At 35.1% G+C, this 18,809-nt stretch overlaps 1 protein-coding gene across 1 annotated transcript in view; it reads left to right on the forward strand.

The window, feature by feature from the left end:
* CFTR (CF transmembrane conductance regulator) overlaps positions 1-18,809 on the forward strand; it is a 193,483-nt gene that overhangs the window by 134,725 nt on the left and 39,949 nt on the right. Inside the window, exons 19-22 of the mRNA XM_054495543.1 lie at positions 71-221; positions 1,098-1,325; positions 4,116-4,216; positions 17,032-17,280. Coding sequence (XP_054351518.1) covers positions 71-221; positions 1,098-1,325; positions 4,116-4,216; positions 17,032-17,280 — 729 coding nt within the window. The remainder of the gene's footprint in view (positions 1-70; positions 222-1,097; positions 1,326-4,115; positions 4,217-17,031; positions 17,281-18,809) is intronic.

The raw sequence follows: 18,809 nt of genomic DNA on the forward strand, positions 1-18,809 counted from the left end.
ACTGACACACTTTTTCCACTTTGCAATGTGAAAACGTTTACTCAACAACATGTTTTCTTTGATCTTACAGTTGTTATTAATTGTGATTGGAGCTATAGCAGTTGTCGCAGTTTTACAACCCTACATCTTTGTTGCAACAGTGCCAGTGATAGTGGCTTTTATTATGTTGAGAGCATATTTCCTCCAAACCTCACAGCAACTCAAACAACTGGAATCTGAAGGTATGACAGTGAAGGTGCGATACTCATCTTGTAAAAAAGCTATAAGAGCTATTTGAGATTCTTTATTAATCTACTTTAAAAAAATTTCTGCTTTTAAACTTTTACATCATATAACAATAATTTTTTTCTACATGTATGTGTATATAAAAGGAAACCATATTACAAAGTACACATGGATTTTTTTTCTTAATTAATGACCATGTGACTTCATTTTCGTTTTAAAAATAGGTATATAGAATCTTACCACAGTTGGTGTATAGGACATTCATTTATAATAAACTTATATCAATCAAATTAAACAAGGATAGTGCTGCTATTACTAAAGATTTCTCTGGGTTCCCAAATGATACTTGACCAAATTTGTCCCTTTGGCTTGTTGTCTTCAGACACCCTTTCTTCATGTGTTGGAGCTGCCATTTTGCGTGCCCCCAAACTCTACTTGAGCTGTTAGGGAATCACATTTTGCAGTGACAGCCTTAGTGTGGGTGCATTTTCAGGCAATACTTTTTCAGTGTATTTCTGCTTTGTAGATTATTAGCTAAATCAAGTCACATAAACTTCCTTAATTTAGATACTTGAAAAAATTGTCTTAAAAGAAATTTTTTTTCAGTAATAATTAATTTAGAATTAGCCAGAAAACTCCCAGTGGTAGCCAAGAAAGAGGAATAAATATTGGTGGTGATTTTTTAAGTTCCCACTTAATAAATAACAAATTACATCTATTCAAAGAATGGCACCAGCGTGAAAAAAACCTTTTTAACCAATGACATTTGTGATATGATTACTCTAATTTAATCTTTTTCAGGTACAAGATATTATGAAATTACATTTTGTGTTTATGTTATTTGCAATGTTTTCTATGGAAATATTTCACAGGCAGGAGTCCTATTTTCACTCATCTTGTTACAAGCTTAAAAGGACTATGGACACTTCGTGCCTTCGGACGGCAGCCTTACTTTGAAACTCTGTTCCACAAAGCTCTGAATTTACATACTGCCAACTGGTTCTTGTACCTATCAACACTGCGCTGGTTCCAAATGAGAATAGAAATGATTTTTGTCATCTTCTTCATTGCTGTTACCTTCATTTCCATTTTAACAACAGGTACTGTGAACTCATTAACTTTAGCTAAGCATTTAAGTAAAAAATTTGTCAATGAATGAAATGCAGCATTCTTATAGATTATCAATTTTTGATATCTTTAGAGTTTAATAATTAACACATTTGTTGATTTATTATTGAACAAATGATTTCTTTGAATTTCCATTGTTTTATTGTTAAACAATAATTTCCTTGAAATTGGATATATACACACACACACACACACATATATATACAGTATTATCCCTGTTTTCACAGTTTTAAAAACCGATGCACACAGATTGTCAGGTAGCAATTCTGTGATTGAAGGGGAAAAATGTCACCTCTTCATACTCATATTGGTGAAGAGTCCTAGCTTCAAAATTAATAGATCCCTAAAGAGGGGAAATGAAACATCCACATTTACACACACACACACACACACACACACAGTTCCTCTTATTGGTAAGTTTTGTTTTTTTTTAATCTCTACTAGATAAAATTTGTTATCTGACTGTGAGTTTTGCACAAAGAAAAACTGTCACAGGAAAGAAAGAAAGTGTCATGTTTTTCAAAAGAAAAAAAAGAAAGAAAGTGCCATGTTTTTCAATTACAAATGTTCTGGATTGATTTTAGGATCTTTAGTGAAAAACAAAGTATTTCATAATAAGTGAAATAAAAATCTATGTAGGTAAATTGTTTCTCTAATTTAAGAATTTGAATTTCTGAGTATTTAGGATAAGTGTTGAAGTAACTTGTTATATGTGACAGTGAATATTGGCAGAGCAAATGCCAAATCAATGCCAAATCTGCAGGATCATTTGACTGTAGGAACAGAATTCTACTCAAACCAAAAGCAGGCATTGTTGGAGTTACAGGAAGGCCTCATGGAACACCGAGAAGGTGGTGCCATTTGACTCTTAAAGAAGCTGCAACAGGCACAAGAGAGTCAGCTGCAGCTCTTCTTGAGTCTATATCTGTCCTGGGTCCATTCCTTTTTGTGGCTGCTTCATTCCTTTTTCTCTCTCTGAAGACTGGTTTTTCTGGTCTACCAGGGCTATGCCACATTGACTTTATGTAGTGTCTCCATTCTGGCCTCCTGAATTAACAGGAGAGTTCCTCTGTACAAACGCAAAGTCCTGGAGAGAACAGAAAACAGGTTCCTTTTGGCTGAGGGGTCCAGCTGCAGTCTACTCTGCTGCTATGAGGATAGTGGGTTCGCCACCTTTGTTGTTCTCTCAGCTAGGGCAGTGGGAAATGACTCTATGAAAGGAATATACACGGGCAGGCAAATGTACTAATCCTCATCAGTACTGTAATTTTAAGCAACTTTAAAAAATTCTTTTAAGTTATTTGAAAATAGGATCAAAGAAGGCTGAATTACATAAATGAAGATATGTAAACAATTAATTCAAACCAATATAACACATGCTATAACATGGTTGAGTGTGATTGAGTCTTGATTTATTAGGGGCAATAATCAAAACATTTAACAATCATTACAGTACAGAACTTACCAGTCAAATCAGATGCTCAGCCAGAGTGGATGTTGGCCACCTAGCTATTATTATCTCTGGCTCAATTGGTCTTCAGCTGTGTTAACTTGCAAACATTAATTAACTCTCTAAGCCCCTCATTTTCCTCAAGTGTAAACAGACACAATAATATTACCTATTCCATAGGTGTGGGGTGAATAGTAAATGTAATAATTTGTCCAAAACACTTAGTATAGTGCCTGGTCCATGGTAAATACTAAATAAATGTTATCTGACTTATTATTAAAATTTTATCTTCTCAGCTTAACCTTCAGGACAGTAATATATTGGGGTCTAGATAAATCTTACCTATATGAAAATAATTTAATACTACATGCAGATATATGCTGTGTATATTATGCCTTCTGTTAGAGGAACTGCAGAAACAAAAATTTCAATTAATAATAAGATGAATTATTTCTCCCAATTGTAGAACCTTTTGACAATTTTATCATGCATTACAGATGTAAGAACTCTTGATTGGGACTTGATAGTCTAACTTTATAATAATTTAAGAACATTCCTCTTAGAGAATTTTTATGGCCATAATACTGAACACTTATAAATTTTAATTAGCGGTCCTTTTTAGCCCTAAAAAAAAATTTATTGTAATTAAACACTTAAGTATTGTTCTTCCCGGGTAAACTAATTTTTTTTTTTTTTTTTTTTTTTTTTTTTTTTTTTTTTTTTGCATAGAGGGTAATCTTTTCTCTTTCCAGATGGCAGACCTGTTAGTTTTCTGACTGTCCGGTGAAATTCTAAGTCCACTTACTTCCCAATAGCATGCAATTAGCAAAGGTCCTCCTTGCAAAGGCACAGAGCACATCTAAACATCTTGCAGATGCTGTTTGGACACTCTTCCCCTGCTTTTGGTTTCTTTGTAGAGGAGCTCATCTGGATACAGGATCTCTTTTCCCCATTGCCCATTCTAATATTTGTTACTGTTATTACTTATAGAATAATAGTAGAAGAGACAAATATGGTACCTACCCAATACCAACAACACCTCCAATACCAGTAACATTTTTTAAAAAGGGCAACACTTTCCTAATATTCAATCACTCTTTGATTTAAAATCCTGGTTGAATACTTACTATATGCAAGAGCATTATTCTATTAGTAGATGCTGTGATGAACTGAGATTTAAAAATTGTTAAAATTAGCATAAAATTGAAATGTAAATTTAATGTGATATGTGCCCTGGGAGAAGTGTGAATAAAGTCGTTCACAGAAGACAGAAATAACATGAGGTTCATTTATGTCTTTTGTGCATCTATAGGAGAAGGAGAAGGAAGAGTTGGTATTATCCTGACTTTAGCCATGAATATCATGAGTACATTGCAGTGGGCTGTAAACTCCAGCATAGATGTGGATAGCTTGGTAAGTCATTATCATCTTTTTAACTTTTATGAAAAAAATTCAGACAAGTAAAAAAGTATGAGTAATAGCATGAGGAAGAACTATATACCCTATATTGAGCTTAAGAAATAAAACATTACAGATAAATTGAGGGTCACTGTGTATCTTTCATTAAATCCTGATCTCTTCTTTCCTTCTCATAGATAGCCACTATGAAGATCTAATACTGCAGTGAGCATTCTTTCACCTGTTTCCTTGTTCAGGATTTTCTAGGAGAAATACCTAGGAGTTGTATTGCTGGGTCATAGAATTCACCCATGCTTAACTGAGTGGTGCCAAATTGTCCTCAAGTCTGTTGTACTGATGTATATCCCCATCAAGAGAGTACAAGAGTTCTCATAGCTACGTATCTTCAACAACACTTGGTGTCTGATAGATGTGAAGTGATTACTAAAAATTTAGGGCAGCTGCATACATAATTATTGGCTTTTGCTGTTCTCTTACATTAATTTCTTATTCATGTTGATTACTCATTTGTCACCTAGATTGTTTTTTCTTCCTTAATTAATTTGTAGGAATTTATGAATTATGGATTGATCATCAGCTCTATACATTTCAAACATAATCCCTCAGTCAGTGGCTTGGCTTATAGAGTCTTTTGATGAAAAGAAGCTTTTAAGTTTAATAAAGTTCAATTTATTGTCTTTTCCTTTATGTTTTGTGCTTTTGGTATCTTGATTAAGAACTCCTTCCTTATCTTGGGTACTCAAATTTAGAAGCATAACATTTTCATACTATTTAAATTTTTTTCACATTATTTAGTGATAGCGCCTTTCTTATTCCTAAAGTGTTTATCATTGCCTTCTCTCTTTCTGCTTGATAAATATTGCCACACATTTGTATACTTTCTTAGTGTATACAAAGACCACATTTTAGTTGTGTTATTTCTCTTGTTTTGGTTTTCTAGAATGCAGAGCCATTAATATTATAGTAATGCTTCTGTGCTAAAACCATATCAGGGGCACAAATCCCATTGCAGCGGGACTGAGAAATTAAATGGAATGATGCACATTTACTCATTTTTGTTTAAAAAATCAAATGCATATTTTTCAATCAGACTATATGGTTGGTCTGGATAGCTTCATCATTGAATTTTTAAAGTATTTTTATACTACTGTATTTAAAATTATTCATTCACCACTGCTTTTGTAGATGGTTTAGAAACCCAAGTTAGGAATGACTGTGCAACACTATTATTATACTCTTTTTAAAATTATACTTTTTGCTTAAGTTTCTTTCCTTGTTCTCTGAGACAGTGTTCATGTTCCCAAACCACACACATTTATTCAGCTATAAAATTTGTATGATCAACTCCTGTCAGAACAAACATCATTATAAAAAATATCTCCAGGGAAAAGAAAACCCTTTTAATGCTCTCTTCTGGTCCATGTGTCTTCTTATTTTCTGTAAGCATTTTCATAACCCATTGAGCTGTAATTTAATTGGAACATGATTTATACTAAAGTTGGTTTCTTTACCTTTAACTTGTTTTTTTAGTTTGATCAGCTCTCTTTAGCTTCTGTAGTTCTATCTTTAATTCCATTCCAGTATGCTTTTGGAGTTGGGTCTCATAAATGTATAGAAATGTTTCTGTTGGAAAACAGCAGGAGAATATTAAATAAATACTGTGCTGACATCTATTTAATTCTTTGCCCAACTTTCTACAACTTTGACTTTACATTTAAGCTCCTCATGCACTTACATGTTTCTTTACCTAAAAACATCTTTTCACCATGGAAGTGTACAATTCCTTTCTCTTTGCTGTATTAATTTTCTTGGTTTACATAGTAGCCTGTACACATTGATGTCAAAACCTCTGTTTGGTGCATTTCTACTCTGCATGTTCAATCTCCATGAAAGTTTCTGTAAGGTATTTTCATTCCTCTAGTTTTTCACATGTGCATCCTGGCTTTGTGACCTGTGCTTTGATATCGTGCCTTTCATCTTGTGGCATTGAAGGATCTTTGCAAGCACCTATTATGTTATAATACAGTCTATGAAAAATATCAATATTTGCATTTGATCACATTTAAAAAATCACATTCCTTTGTTTGAATATCAAAGCTAATATGTGAGTGATTTCCTTGCCAAATAGCACAAGTAGCCTTTCCTGGGTGTTTATGGGCATTTATCTGGTTAATGATTCCCATCATACTGCTGTTACCCATGCCATTGCTAAACTTATACAGTAACTCTTTTGTTTTCACCTCAGCATATGTTGAGAGTAGGAAATAGATAGGACTATGCCCTCAAATTTTACGTTTATATGATGTTAATCCTAAAGGTCCTTGTGACTTCTGAAGTAAAAACTCAGTGTTGTCATTTTACTTACTGAATTGTTAGCTGAATTTAGAGTTGAGCTTACAATGGAGTAAACAAGGTGTTAAGTTTGATGTATGCTTTTAGTTCTTCAGAAAAAAATGTTTATACTTGGAAAGAATAGTTTATTTGCCCATCTGGCCTAGTTTAGACAAGAACACAGAGTCAAATGTCAACAGAATTCCGAAGTTATAAAAATGACAGTGTGGCTTTTTTTTTTTTAACCTTCCACCTGGTGCTTATGCCCAAGTGCCTAGCTTTCTTTAGCTCTCAACTAATAAAGGTAATGTTTAGATAACATTTAACCTCAAGTTGCATTGTATTTATGATCACATATCTCAAATATTGGTATACAAAACTGTACAACAACCTTTTTTATTAGATTTTTCTATGAAATTCCTTATTATATTCCCTAAGATAGCTTTTTCCCACCTTCCTCTCCCTTCTCCCTTCTCAGGTGCTCCAATAATTCCAAGCCCTATAGCCAGTGACTTTATTATATCTTTTTTTAAAAATCTAAAAAAAAAAATTTGATGCAACCAGGAAGAATTTTCTCATTTCGTGCCACCATTTGTACCAGCCTACTGTACCTCTCCTCATGCACCACCTTCTGCCTGTGTTCTTGCTCCTATATTCAGGAGCAAGTAATATGCAATACTTCCCTCTTTGTGGGATCTTTCTCGTTAGCATAAAAATACTTTCCCTTGATCTCCAGCTACTACCCCATTTCTTTGACCTATATATAGCAAAATATTTGAGAAAGGACCACTTTCCATCTTTTCCTCAACCTACTTCCATTTTTTTCTCAATCCACTTTCATTTCATTGTTTTCCTCAACCCATTCTTTCCACAACCTACTTCATTTTATTTCTATCAGCCCCATAACTCAGGATCAACATCTTGCCAGAGCCAATTTCCATGTCTCCCTTAACAGCTCCAGCAGTATTTATGCCATGGACAAATTATTCTTCTTGTGGTACTTTCTCTCTTGCTTCCATGACACTACTCCCACTTCATTTTCCTTCTGCCTCTCTGGCTCTTCCTTGGTCCCTTTTCCTGTCCCCTTCTCTCTTTCAGATCTCTAAACATCAGCTATATCTCAGCCCTGTTCTACTGACACTCTCTAGCTGTTATTTTCTAAACCCATGCTTCAGAAACCATCTCTTGATGAATCTTGGAAGGCCGAGGCAGGTGAATCACTTGAGGTCAGGAGTTTGAGACCAGCCTGGCTAACGTGGTGAAACCCCTCTCTCTTAAAAATACAAAAATTACCTGGCTGTGGTGGCATGCACCCAGCTACTTGAGAGGCTGAGGCACAAGAATCACCTGAACCTGGGAGGTGGAGGTTGCAGTGAGCCGAGATCGTGCCACTGCACTCCAGCCTGAGCAATAAAGGAGACTCCATCACACACACACACACACACACACACACCCAAAGAAAATAAACCATCTCTTGATGCATCATAAATTTGTGTCTCTAGTTTAGACCTCTATCCTGCTCTCTAAATGTGTATCCAACTATCATCTTGACACCATCATATGTTCATAGAACACAATTATAGAATGTCTTTCAGTAGGCTTGACATTTTAAGGCATGAGTTTCTGTTTAGTGTCTCCTTAAAATATACCCAGGGTCTCAGGAGACTATTAAAACAGGACAAAGCTTCTATTCTACTTACTAATGTGTCTGGCCTTATTTGGCAGGTTGGATAAAAAGTCATCCGAACATTGTCACTTTATGAATAATATAGTTTAATAGTTTGTGAATCACCCCTGCAATTTAAAAAATAGTAAAATTATCAGAATCTAATTTAATAATTCCTATTGGAACACCCCATGTTAGGGGATTTCCAGTTATTTCAATTGATATCTCAATGCTTTAAAAATTGTTTATTTCTATTACTAATTCACACTTTATTTTAACATAAATTGTGGCTATCTATATTCATTTCAATTGTATTTCTCATACCATTCTATAGATGGGGTGAAAAGAAAAGTGTTAATTTTTTAAAACTCTATACCTCAAATACTATATGAATTTATAGTTGTTATTGCTAAAGCAATTATCTTATATTTTTTCCTCCAAAACAAAGTTATGTGCTGGTTTATTTTCTTTGGACTTATAAGATGCCTTCCATTTTTAGTAACGTAAGTCTTCTCTTTCTCCTATTCTTAGCTACTTAAGCATTATGTAGCTTAAATAAGCACTTAAGATTCCTATCTGTATGAACGAATAAAGATTAAAATAAATAAGATCTAGAAAGGGTGACAAGGTGATGCTTCAAACTGAACCATACCAAGCCATCTAGCAATTGATAAATTACTCACACTCATAATCACATTGTTGGAAAGAAGCCATTGACAATTCAGTTTGTTTCACAACTGTCTATCACATAGTGAGCACAACTAAAAGTTACTTTTTATCTTTTACTGCTTGTTTTGTTGATCAAGAGACTGATTGTACAATGACCAACAAGAAGTCTGATGTGTAGAGAAAAGGGGAACCTGGCTTTTCTGCCTTACTCCTGATGCCTAATTCTGAGCATGTGAATATTATTCTGTTTCTTTAATTCTCCAAGTGAAGCAGCAGATAAACCATCCCTGTTTCCATTAGGTGTCTACCCTGTTCAACTGTGTGTTTCTAGTAACACAAGAAGAAGAAAGCCACCAGGGTGAGCAGGGAAGGCAATGAATCTGCAAGCGTTGTGGATAGATTTCTGCTAGTGAGGCTCTAGAAAGTTCTTCCAAGATTGATGCAATCTGAGAAGAGTTTTCTGTCAATACAAACTCCCTCGGTTTCTCCTTTGTCCTTTTATTGCCTGTGTTTGTTTTGGGTTCCAGTAAAGATCAAGTGACTGATTGTACAATGACCAACAAGAAGCCTGATGTGTGGAGAAAAGGGGAACCTGGCTTTTCTGCATTACTCCTAATGCCTAATTTTCTTGTACTGAAAGTAGTTTTTGCTGTAAGAATCTGAGGGGAGGAGTCATTTCTTCCCTTTTTTTTTTTTTGGTCTCCTTTTAATGGTTTCTTGATCATGTCTATCCTTATTTTTATGTTTTCATAAACTTTTGTGGTATATTTTCCTCTCATGACCTCTGTCTCAAGAGTTCTTTCCACCCATCTCTTCTCATTTCATCCTGTAGAGTGTCTGTGGTAAGAGCCCTGCATGCCACTCTGGCCTTGCCACGTGTGGCCTTGGGCAAGTCCTAGCCTCCCTGAGGGTCTTATTTTTCTCATTTGTAAAATGAAACAGTTTGGTGAGAAGTTTTCTAAGGTTCCTTCGAGCTTTGACAATCCCTCTCTTCTGGATCTTTTTCCCATGAAAAATTTCAACTCTTGATTAGCATGTAGGCAGGGATTATTCCACATCCTTATAGGTATCACATTTCTGCTACTGTCCCTGAATGCTAGAGTCCATTGATTAAGTTATTCACTGCTACAATTATCAGAGCTGATCAAAGAACTCTGAACCAGTGTGTTACTCGAACTAACAAAGAAAATGCCATTATGAAGTTCTAGAGTCTTGAATTAGTAGAAGAGGTTTAATGAGAACCCTAAGGGATTGCTGGAATGTTAAAAACAAACAAACAAACAAAAAAAAGGTTGAAAAGTTTAGAAAATTCACTGGTCTTTGTGCCTATCATTTTACTTCCAGGGTTTAGATAATCTCATTTTTGCAATGAAGCAATGGATTAGATCACAAGTTCTCATCCTAGTAACACATGCAGAATCTTTATAAAAACACAGAGTAGCCAGATGTGGTGGCTCATGCCTGTAATCCCAGCACCTTGAGAGGCTGGGGCAGGTTGGATCGTGAAGACCAGGCTGGTCAACATGGCAAAACCCTGTATCTACTAAAAATACAAAAATTAGCCAGGCATGATGGCACACGCCTCCCAGCTACTGGGGAGGCTGAGGCAGGAGAATCGATTGAACACGGGAGATGGAGGTTGCAGTGAGCCGAGATAGCTCCACTGCACTCCAGCCTGGCGACAGGGTGAGACTCCATCACAAACAAAATGAAACAAAACAAAAACACAGATTACTCAGGGTCCACTAAGACCAGCGAAGCCAGTTCTCTTGGTAGGGGGCAGGGTGACTGAGCATGATGTTTGTAATTTTGAAAGTGCTCTAGGTGATTCTAGTGTGTATCAAGCAAGACTTGTGAACCACTGAACTACATGCTAAGACTCATTTTAGCTCTGATTTTCTGTGAGTTATAGCAGAGGGCTCAGCAAACTTTTTCTATAAATGCTAAGATAGTAAATATTTTCAGCTTTGTGGGCTATATTGTCTTTATGACAACTCAACTCAGTCTTTGTAGGGCAAAGCAGCTGTACATAATATGTAAACCAATGGGAGTAGCTAGATGTGTCCTGTGGGCCATAGTTTTGCTGACTCCTGGTCTATGTCATAGAATTTCCTTTTGAATTGATGGACCACCAGCAAATGATTTTTGTCCTGTATCAATCAATGATACATACATAAATCTCTACAAGACATGTAAAGGATGAGGCTTAATGACAGAGTACTTTGGGGAAGACACAATATTGCAAAATTAAGATGCTTGGAGAAAAATCATACTAAAATAGTGAAAACTGTGAGAAGGTATTTAGATTTGTTGTTTTGGATTCGTCTTTTTTGCAAATTCTTTTGAAATATTTTCAGTGGAAGCTACATAGATCCAATTGCATTCACCAAGCTAGATTGTAATTAAGCTCCAGAGTAAGTAATAAATTTGATGAGTGATGTCCGACCTTTTACATGGAAGAGTAAGTTTGAGTCTTCCTTTGCCCGTTGACACACTTAGTACCATGTTTACCAAGGTTCTTAGTTATTGAAAATGGGCACCAGCGTATTTTGAAACGTTGGTGTTAACTTGGGATATGCCTTTTGTCATGTTGCAAATAGATTTTGTTTCTGTTTTGTGAAGATCACCATCTCTGTCACTTCTGATAGAAAAAGTGACACTGACTTCTCAAGTGATTTGACACAGGTTAAAATATGTAAACCATTTCTGTAGAGAGCAAGCTGTAATAATATACTAAAGGGCTAGGTTTATAGTATAATATAAATAACTCATTTATGCTGTTAATAATTTATAGCAACATGGCATTTGACTGACTTTTTATGTGCTCTAGTCATGTAAGTAATAGATGTAGAAACATAGACCAGAGTTTCAAGAACACGTTTTGGGCAGGGTCTGTTTTCTTGCTATTATCTCTTAAGTTTATGTTCATGGCCTAAAGATTATGCTAATGGATCTATCTTGGTCTTGGGTGTCAGGTCTGTGTTAGCGAGTACTGAAAAGCATAGTTTTTGCCTACTGGGAAGGATTTATGATTTAAAAGCCCTAAATCTCCCCTTTTATGTACTATATACTTAGAAAATTTTTCCTGTAAAATGTGTGACTTTTTTACATTGTGCCAGTTTTCTAGATGACTCTCGTCATATTTATTTCTTGCAATCCTTCTATAACTATCAGTCATGAAGTCCCTTTATAGTGTTGCCAGCCAGGTCTCAGGTGTGTGAAGTGTATTTTCTATTATGGCTTTTGGGGTATGATGGCACATAGTTTGGGTGTTAATGCCTAATCTTGATGTGCTGGCTTCTGAACAACCAAAAGGATGAAAGGAAATAGAACAAATATTTTTGTGAGGGAGAGGAGTCTGGCTTCTTGACTTACTCTAGAAAAAGCCTGTAAGCCTCCTCTTCCCTCTTTGTCACACAAAGTGACAAGGAAAATCAAGAATTATTTTCTTCTTGGCTTAAATGCATCCCTTATAAAGTAAGGCTGAGATCAGGCTGTGAAGCTATCTTTTTGTCAAGACTGTCATAATTCCAAAACACTTTGTTCTTCTAATGCTTAGGTTAGTAACTTTAAACATTTTTATAAAGATAGTCAGGTCCAGTTTTAAGGACTGACCCCTTCTCAAGGGGCTCAGAAGAGGTTTTGGAGAATAATAAAATTAAATAATGAAACCAATAATTTAAACCAGATCATGATCCTTAAGAAAAACCCCCATCAAATTTGGGCTAAACTCTAATGTACAGAGGTCTGCACAAATTATGTCAAGTATTCTTCCCCACAAATGAAGAATGGGGTTCATTGTGTCATTGGTTGGGTCTCATTTTGGCTTCATCTTCTATTTCTCAAAGTCTAAGAAAAGTGCTCCTACCGAAGCGGGTGTTGGCTATCATGAGACTTTGCTGTTGGCAGGCCAGCTTGCTGCTCTAGACAGAGATATCCCTCGATCCTCCTTGGACAACTCTTTTCTGTGCACAGGAAGCAGCAGGCTGGGGTTAAGGCGTTTGCCAATCCAGTCATTCTGATAATTGCTGAATATGAATTTCTATCCAGCACAATCTAGGTAGCTACAATGGCACAGTAGTTTTTATGTATCAGGTGAAAATGTTTAGTAGGCACTCTAAATGAGAGGAAAGGTTAAGTGAGGTTAAAAGCTCAATGAAAACAAATAGATGAGACTAAAAATAGTTCGATAGGTTGTAACTTCCGTCTAATCCAAATAGCAATGAATATTTTGAGGCTGAGGAGCTGAGGGGTAAAATTGCAGCCTGGACTACTTGCTAATGTAGACCTGCAGCACTGTCATTCTTACAGCACAGACACTGCTTTCTGCATAGGAGGTAGAATAATGAATTCATTTATTATTAACAAAGATTTATTAAGTGACTGCATGGTACTAACCACTAGATGGGGAGGGATGTTTTGAACTGTCCATTGTTTGAATATAACAAGGAACGCTTTGAACGAGGTTACTATAATAGGCAGAATTGGTTTAACATGAATCCTATGAGACATAAGCCACAGGTCCTCTCACGTGCAGGAACTCCTTTGAAGGCCCTATACTTAATTTTATATGCATAATTTGGATTTGGATTCTTTTTTTTTTTTTAAGAGTTCCCCAAATTACTTAAGCTTCAGGCTCCACAAAACCTGGATCCACCCCTGGCAGCAGCTATGAATCTTTGACTATGAAATTAAGTGTACAAGAAATATGACTTTACTTTTTCTGTGATTGAGTTTATTTTCTATTTGAGCACGCATTCCACTGAGTGAAAGAAATAATATCATTGAATTCAGAGATTTTGCTGGGTTCTAAGTGGAGTTTACAGAATGCCATGATATTAGGGATTAAGGAGTGTGTTGCCCTACATCATCTTTTGTCCGTGCTCACTGTCTCTGAGGCACTGATGTTCCTATGTGACCTAGAGGGTCATGGTCCAGGTAGATGGAGTCTGTCCTTGTTCTCAATGTGAGCTCTCCCTTGCTGAGCCTTCTTCAGCTTCTTCCATGCCCCGAGGGGTAAAAAGATTCAAATCTGAAGCTATATCAAGTCATCTGTGCGTAGACATTCCAAGCAACCATGTTCACTCTACTGCTCCCACGTCATGCAAGGCACAGGAAGCTTCACTATGGCATGAGTATTTCCTGGGCTTTGCCTTGGAATTCAGGCATGGGCCTCCTTTGTTCTAAAATTCCCCAAATCTACTTGAGGATAGAACCAGGATTTGGTTGCAAGGCAGAACTTTTCTTAGAGGACCTGGTATCTAAACCCTCTTGTTACCCGCATTTATGGACCCCATTTATGGGGTGAGGAGAGTGACTGCTTCTAATCCATCATAATTTTGTCTATGGCTACTGTTTTTGCATAAACACTATGTTTTGAGTCCTTAGGCTTTGGCTTTTGGCGCTTGACAGCCAATATTCACATGGCTCAAAATTTTCAAATGATCAATATCTGACTTGAGTTTCAAAAGCCAGTTTTTGAAACTTAAATGACCAGAATTGATTTGTTCTGCTCTGGTTCTGATGTGGCTTCTCCTTCCAGAGGTACTGGAAGTAGAATATCCAAGGTGGAAAGCCCGCGACTACAAGGAATTGGTTAGTAATACATAATGTTATCTGTCCACATCTATTCAGTAATGGCATTTCAGTGGCTGCACAACTGACCATGGTGAAAGTGTCTGCACAAGCCACTATTTCTTTCTGTCAGAAAATGTTCTCACCCACTGAATTGAATGACTGTCTGCTCATACGCTGTGAATGAGTGCCCAGTCTTCAGATTAAATCACATGTTCTTGGCTACGCATATTTGGCCATGCTGTGGGGAGCTATAATAGGCTGTCTTAGAGTCACATTAAGCAGCTAGGCTGTAAGAAAGACAATGAGTTGGAAAGTTACATTATCTAAATTTGATTGGTGCATTCCATTTGTCACATTTGACATTAGAAGTTCTGGATTCACCCTCTATGGTGAGCTTCACTAATGGAGAATATAATTTGCAATGCTCAAACACAAGTCCTAAACAGAAAACGTTGTGTGTTACATTCCAGTGCTACCAAAATAGTGGTTTTGAAAGTCCTTATTTTCTAATAATACTATGTGTAATTTTGAGTCATTTAGATAGCAACAGTCAAATGTTTTATAGATTGTTTGGAAGTATTAAAATGTGAAGGATTTTTGTTATATAGTGTCTTTCCTATTTTGCTTAATAAAATATAAGTTTAGAATTGTGTATAGAATTAACATGCAAAAATATCAAGTCTCAACTTTATACAGTTAATCTACATTTGTGTATACCCTTCAATTATTTCAAGAGAGGGATACTATTCTTATGCAGGATAAATACAATAAGATATTTTAAATGCATTGTAACTGCATCTCTGGCATTTTCATCTCAATAGTAGTTGTAATTTTATCTCCCAGACCTTATTATAGACTAGCAGCTCTCTATGAAAATTAATGACAGTGTAAGAGTGTATTTTAATTCAAAGTTAAGAATGGCTGAGTCAAGAGTTAGCTACCCCTGAAAGTAACTCATAGTTCAGAATTTAAAATATTACATGTGGAACAATCGTGACTATATGCCTTTTACTTTCTCTATCATTATTTAGGGTGTGGGCTTTGGGTCCTTTTCACATCCATTAATAGTGGGCTTGACTTCAAAGGATTATTTTCTTGAATCTTGAATAATTGCTGAAGACAATTTGAAGATATTTTCAAGATGAAGGAAACTGAAGCACAGAATCACTAGAATGAAAAAAGAACTTCACAAACAGTGCAGGCTTGATCAATGGCATGGGAAAACAGGCAATACAGTTAGAATTGCTAAGATGGAATTTTAACGTTCAATTAAGAATCTATCTCTAAACTCCTCTGCTTTATCCACCAATCATTCCATATTAAAGATGAAGAATCGTTCCCATTTCACCTTTTGATTATGAAAAATAGAAATAACAGCAGCAAATACACTTTTGCCCACATTTTTTTCCAAAAAGAATAATTTTTGAAGTCTAAACATTTGGTGTAAATAAGATGATGTGTTAATATTGTAAAAGAAAGCTAGTTAAGTTTTTGACTGAATAAAGCCAGCATCAATAATTACTAGTAAGACTAAAAATAAGAGCAGCAAAATTGTGTCTAGTCAGCTACTAATACCTGGGAAGGATTGAGCCACAGGATCAAAGATATCTTTTAAAAATAGAAGTTGAGTGAATTCAAAGTCTTCAAATTCTTTCTTTTTATTCATTTATATTTATTTACTCATTAGTATATTCATTCCTTTATTCATTTATTGTTCAAATATTTATTGGGTACTTATTATATGCCAAGTTGTTTTTAAAATCATATTCCAAATTCCAGAAAGTCATAATTATTCAGAGATGTATGTTTTTTAAAAAAATTGAACACCTTTAAAAATTATCGAGTCCATTTATTTCTGTATGCATTAAAGATAAACTTTATTAAATGTTACATTAATAGATTTATAAAGCAGATAAATATTTAATTTCAAATATAACCCTTATATGCAATTACATTTTCCTTAGCACTAAAAATGAATATTTAAGTAATTTAGATTAAAAGTATAATTATTTAACTGCAGATATATGCCAATGACTTAAATTGTTTGAAGATTATAGCAAAGTTGTTTAAAATTGTCTAATCATCAAGAGTTCACTTAACCACCTGGTTGACACATAAAATTATAGTTAGTTACTAAGGTAGTTCGAGAGAAAGAGAAGAATCTTCAGTAGTGGTTTTGAGGTGTGGTACATTTTATTATAATATACCGGTTATACAGCATTGTGCAGTGCTGCTCATAGTAAAAATAAATTTTCTCTTTGACGTCATCTATTCCCTTGAGAATAGTTTGGCTATTTATGTGTGGCTTACATAACTCAGAATTAGGTGATCACAAAAATAAACAGGCCTATACAGAGCCCATTTATATAAGTCCTGGTTATTTCCCTTCAGTTAAACTTTTAATTATATCCAATTATTTCCTGTTAGTTCATTGAAAAGCCCGACAAATAACCAAGTGACGAGTAGCAAGTGTCGCATTTTACGAGTTATTTTTTAGGAAGCATCAAACTAATTGTGAAATTGTCTGCCATTCTTAAAAACAAAAATATTGTTATTTTTATTTCAGATGCGATCTGTGAGCCGAGTCTTTAAGTTCATTGACATGCCAACAGAAGGTAAACCTACCAAGTCAACCAAACCATACAAGAATGGCCAACTCTCGAAAGTTATGATTATTGAGAATTCACACGTGAAGAAAGATGACATCTGGCCCTCAGGGGGCCAAATGACCGTCAAAGATCTCACAGCAAAATACACAGAAGGTGGAAATGCCATATTAGAGAACATTTCCTTCTCAATAAGTCCTGGCCAGAGGGTGAGATTTGAACACTGCTTGCTTTGTTAGACTGTGTTCAGTAAGTGAATCGCAGTAGCCTGAAGCAATGTGTTAGTAGAATCTATTTGTAACATTATTATTGTATAGTAGAATCAATATTGAACACACATGTTTTATTATATGGAGTCATTATCTTTAATATGAAATTTAATTTGCAGAGTCCTGAATCTATATCATGGGTTTCTTTTAAATGTGATTGTACTTGCAGAATATCTAATTAATTGCTAGGTTAATAACTAAAGAAGCCATTAAATAAATCAAAATTGTAACATGTTTTAGATTTTCCATCTTGAAAATATCTTCCAAAAATATCTTATTGCTGACTCCATCTATTGTCTTAAATTTTATCTAAGTTCCATTCTGCCAAACAAGTGATACTTTTTTTCCAGCTTTTTTCAGTTTGTTTGTTTTTTCTTTGAAGTTTTAATTGAGATATAGATTATTTTTTCCTAGTTATTTACTATATTTATTAAGCATGAGTAATTGACATTATTTTGAAATCCTTCTTATGGATCCCAACACTGGGCTGAACACATAGAAGGAACTTAATATATACTGATTTCTGGAATTGATTCTTGGAGACAGGGATGGTCATTATCCATATACTTCAGGCTCCATAAACATAGTTCTTAATTGCCTTCAAATCCCTAATTCTGGACTGCTCTATAAATCTAGACAAGAGTATTATATATTTTGATTGTTTTTTTTAGATAAAATAAAAGGGAACTGAAAACTGAATTGAAAACTGAATTTTAAAACTTTATCTCTCTGTGGTTAATTGCAAACACAGATACAAAAATATATAGAGAGATACAGTTAGTAAAGATGTTAGGTCACCATTACTAACACTGACATAGAAACAGTTTTGCTCATGAGTTTCAGAATATATGAGTTTGATTTTGCCCATGGATTTTAGAATATTTGATAAACATTTAATGCATTGTACAAATTCTGTGAAAACATATATATTGGATGTGCGAAAAGTCCCTGTGTATCATGTGAATTGGCTTAAAACAGAACACCACAGGTATTCATATCAGTGAATACCATAGGTAGCTGAAAATGTTTTTTCCTGGGGTCGCCAAGATGAATGCCAAAAGTGATATCATTATTATAAACAATAGCAAGAATAGGTTGGTATAAACCTGGTAGAAAGCCTTGATAAATTGACTTTCTCTCCTCCTGACATCCTGCCACCCCTTTGCTTTGCTGATGCTCATTTGTCCACTAAATTAAATTCAAGCAAGCCCTAGTAAAGTAATAGAATTTGTGGAGTCCTCAGTAGTATAGGAAGTTTCCCTGATGTGAGATTAGTAATTAGAGATGTAGCAAAATGAGAAAGAAGTAATATGCTTAGGTATTTCATTTTCTCTGAACCTGTATATACAAAATAGGCCATGTGTGTTCAGTAAACTATTCACTGCAAGGCACTCTCTAGGTACTTTGGGGGAAATGGAAATTACTCACATAAGGCTGTGGATTGTGCCATTTGTCAAAAGACAAAATGA

The sequence above is a fragment of the Pongo pygmaeus genome, chromosome 6 (assembly GCF_028885625.2).
Source record: "Pongo pygmaeus isolate AG05252 chromosome 6, NHGRI_mPonPyg2-v2.0_pri, whole genome shotgun sequence".
NCBI lineage: Eukaryota > Metazoa > Chordata > Mammalia > Primates > Hominidae > Pongo > Pongo pygmaeus.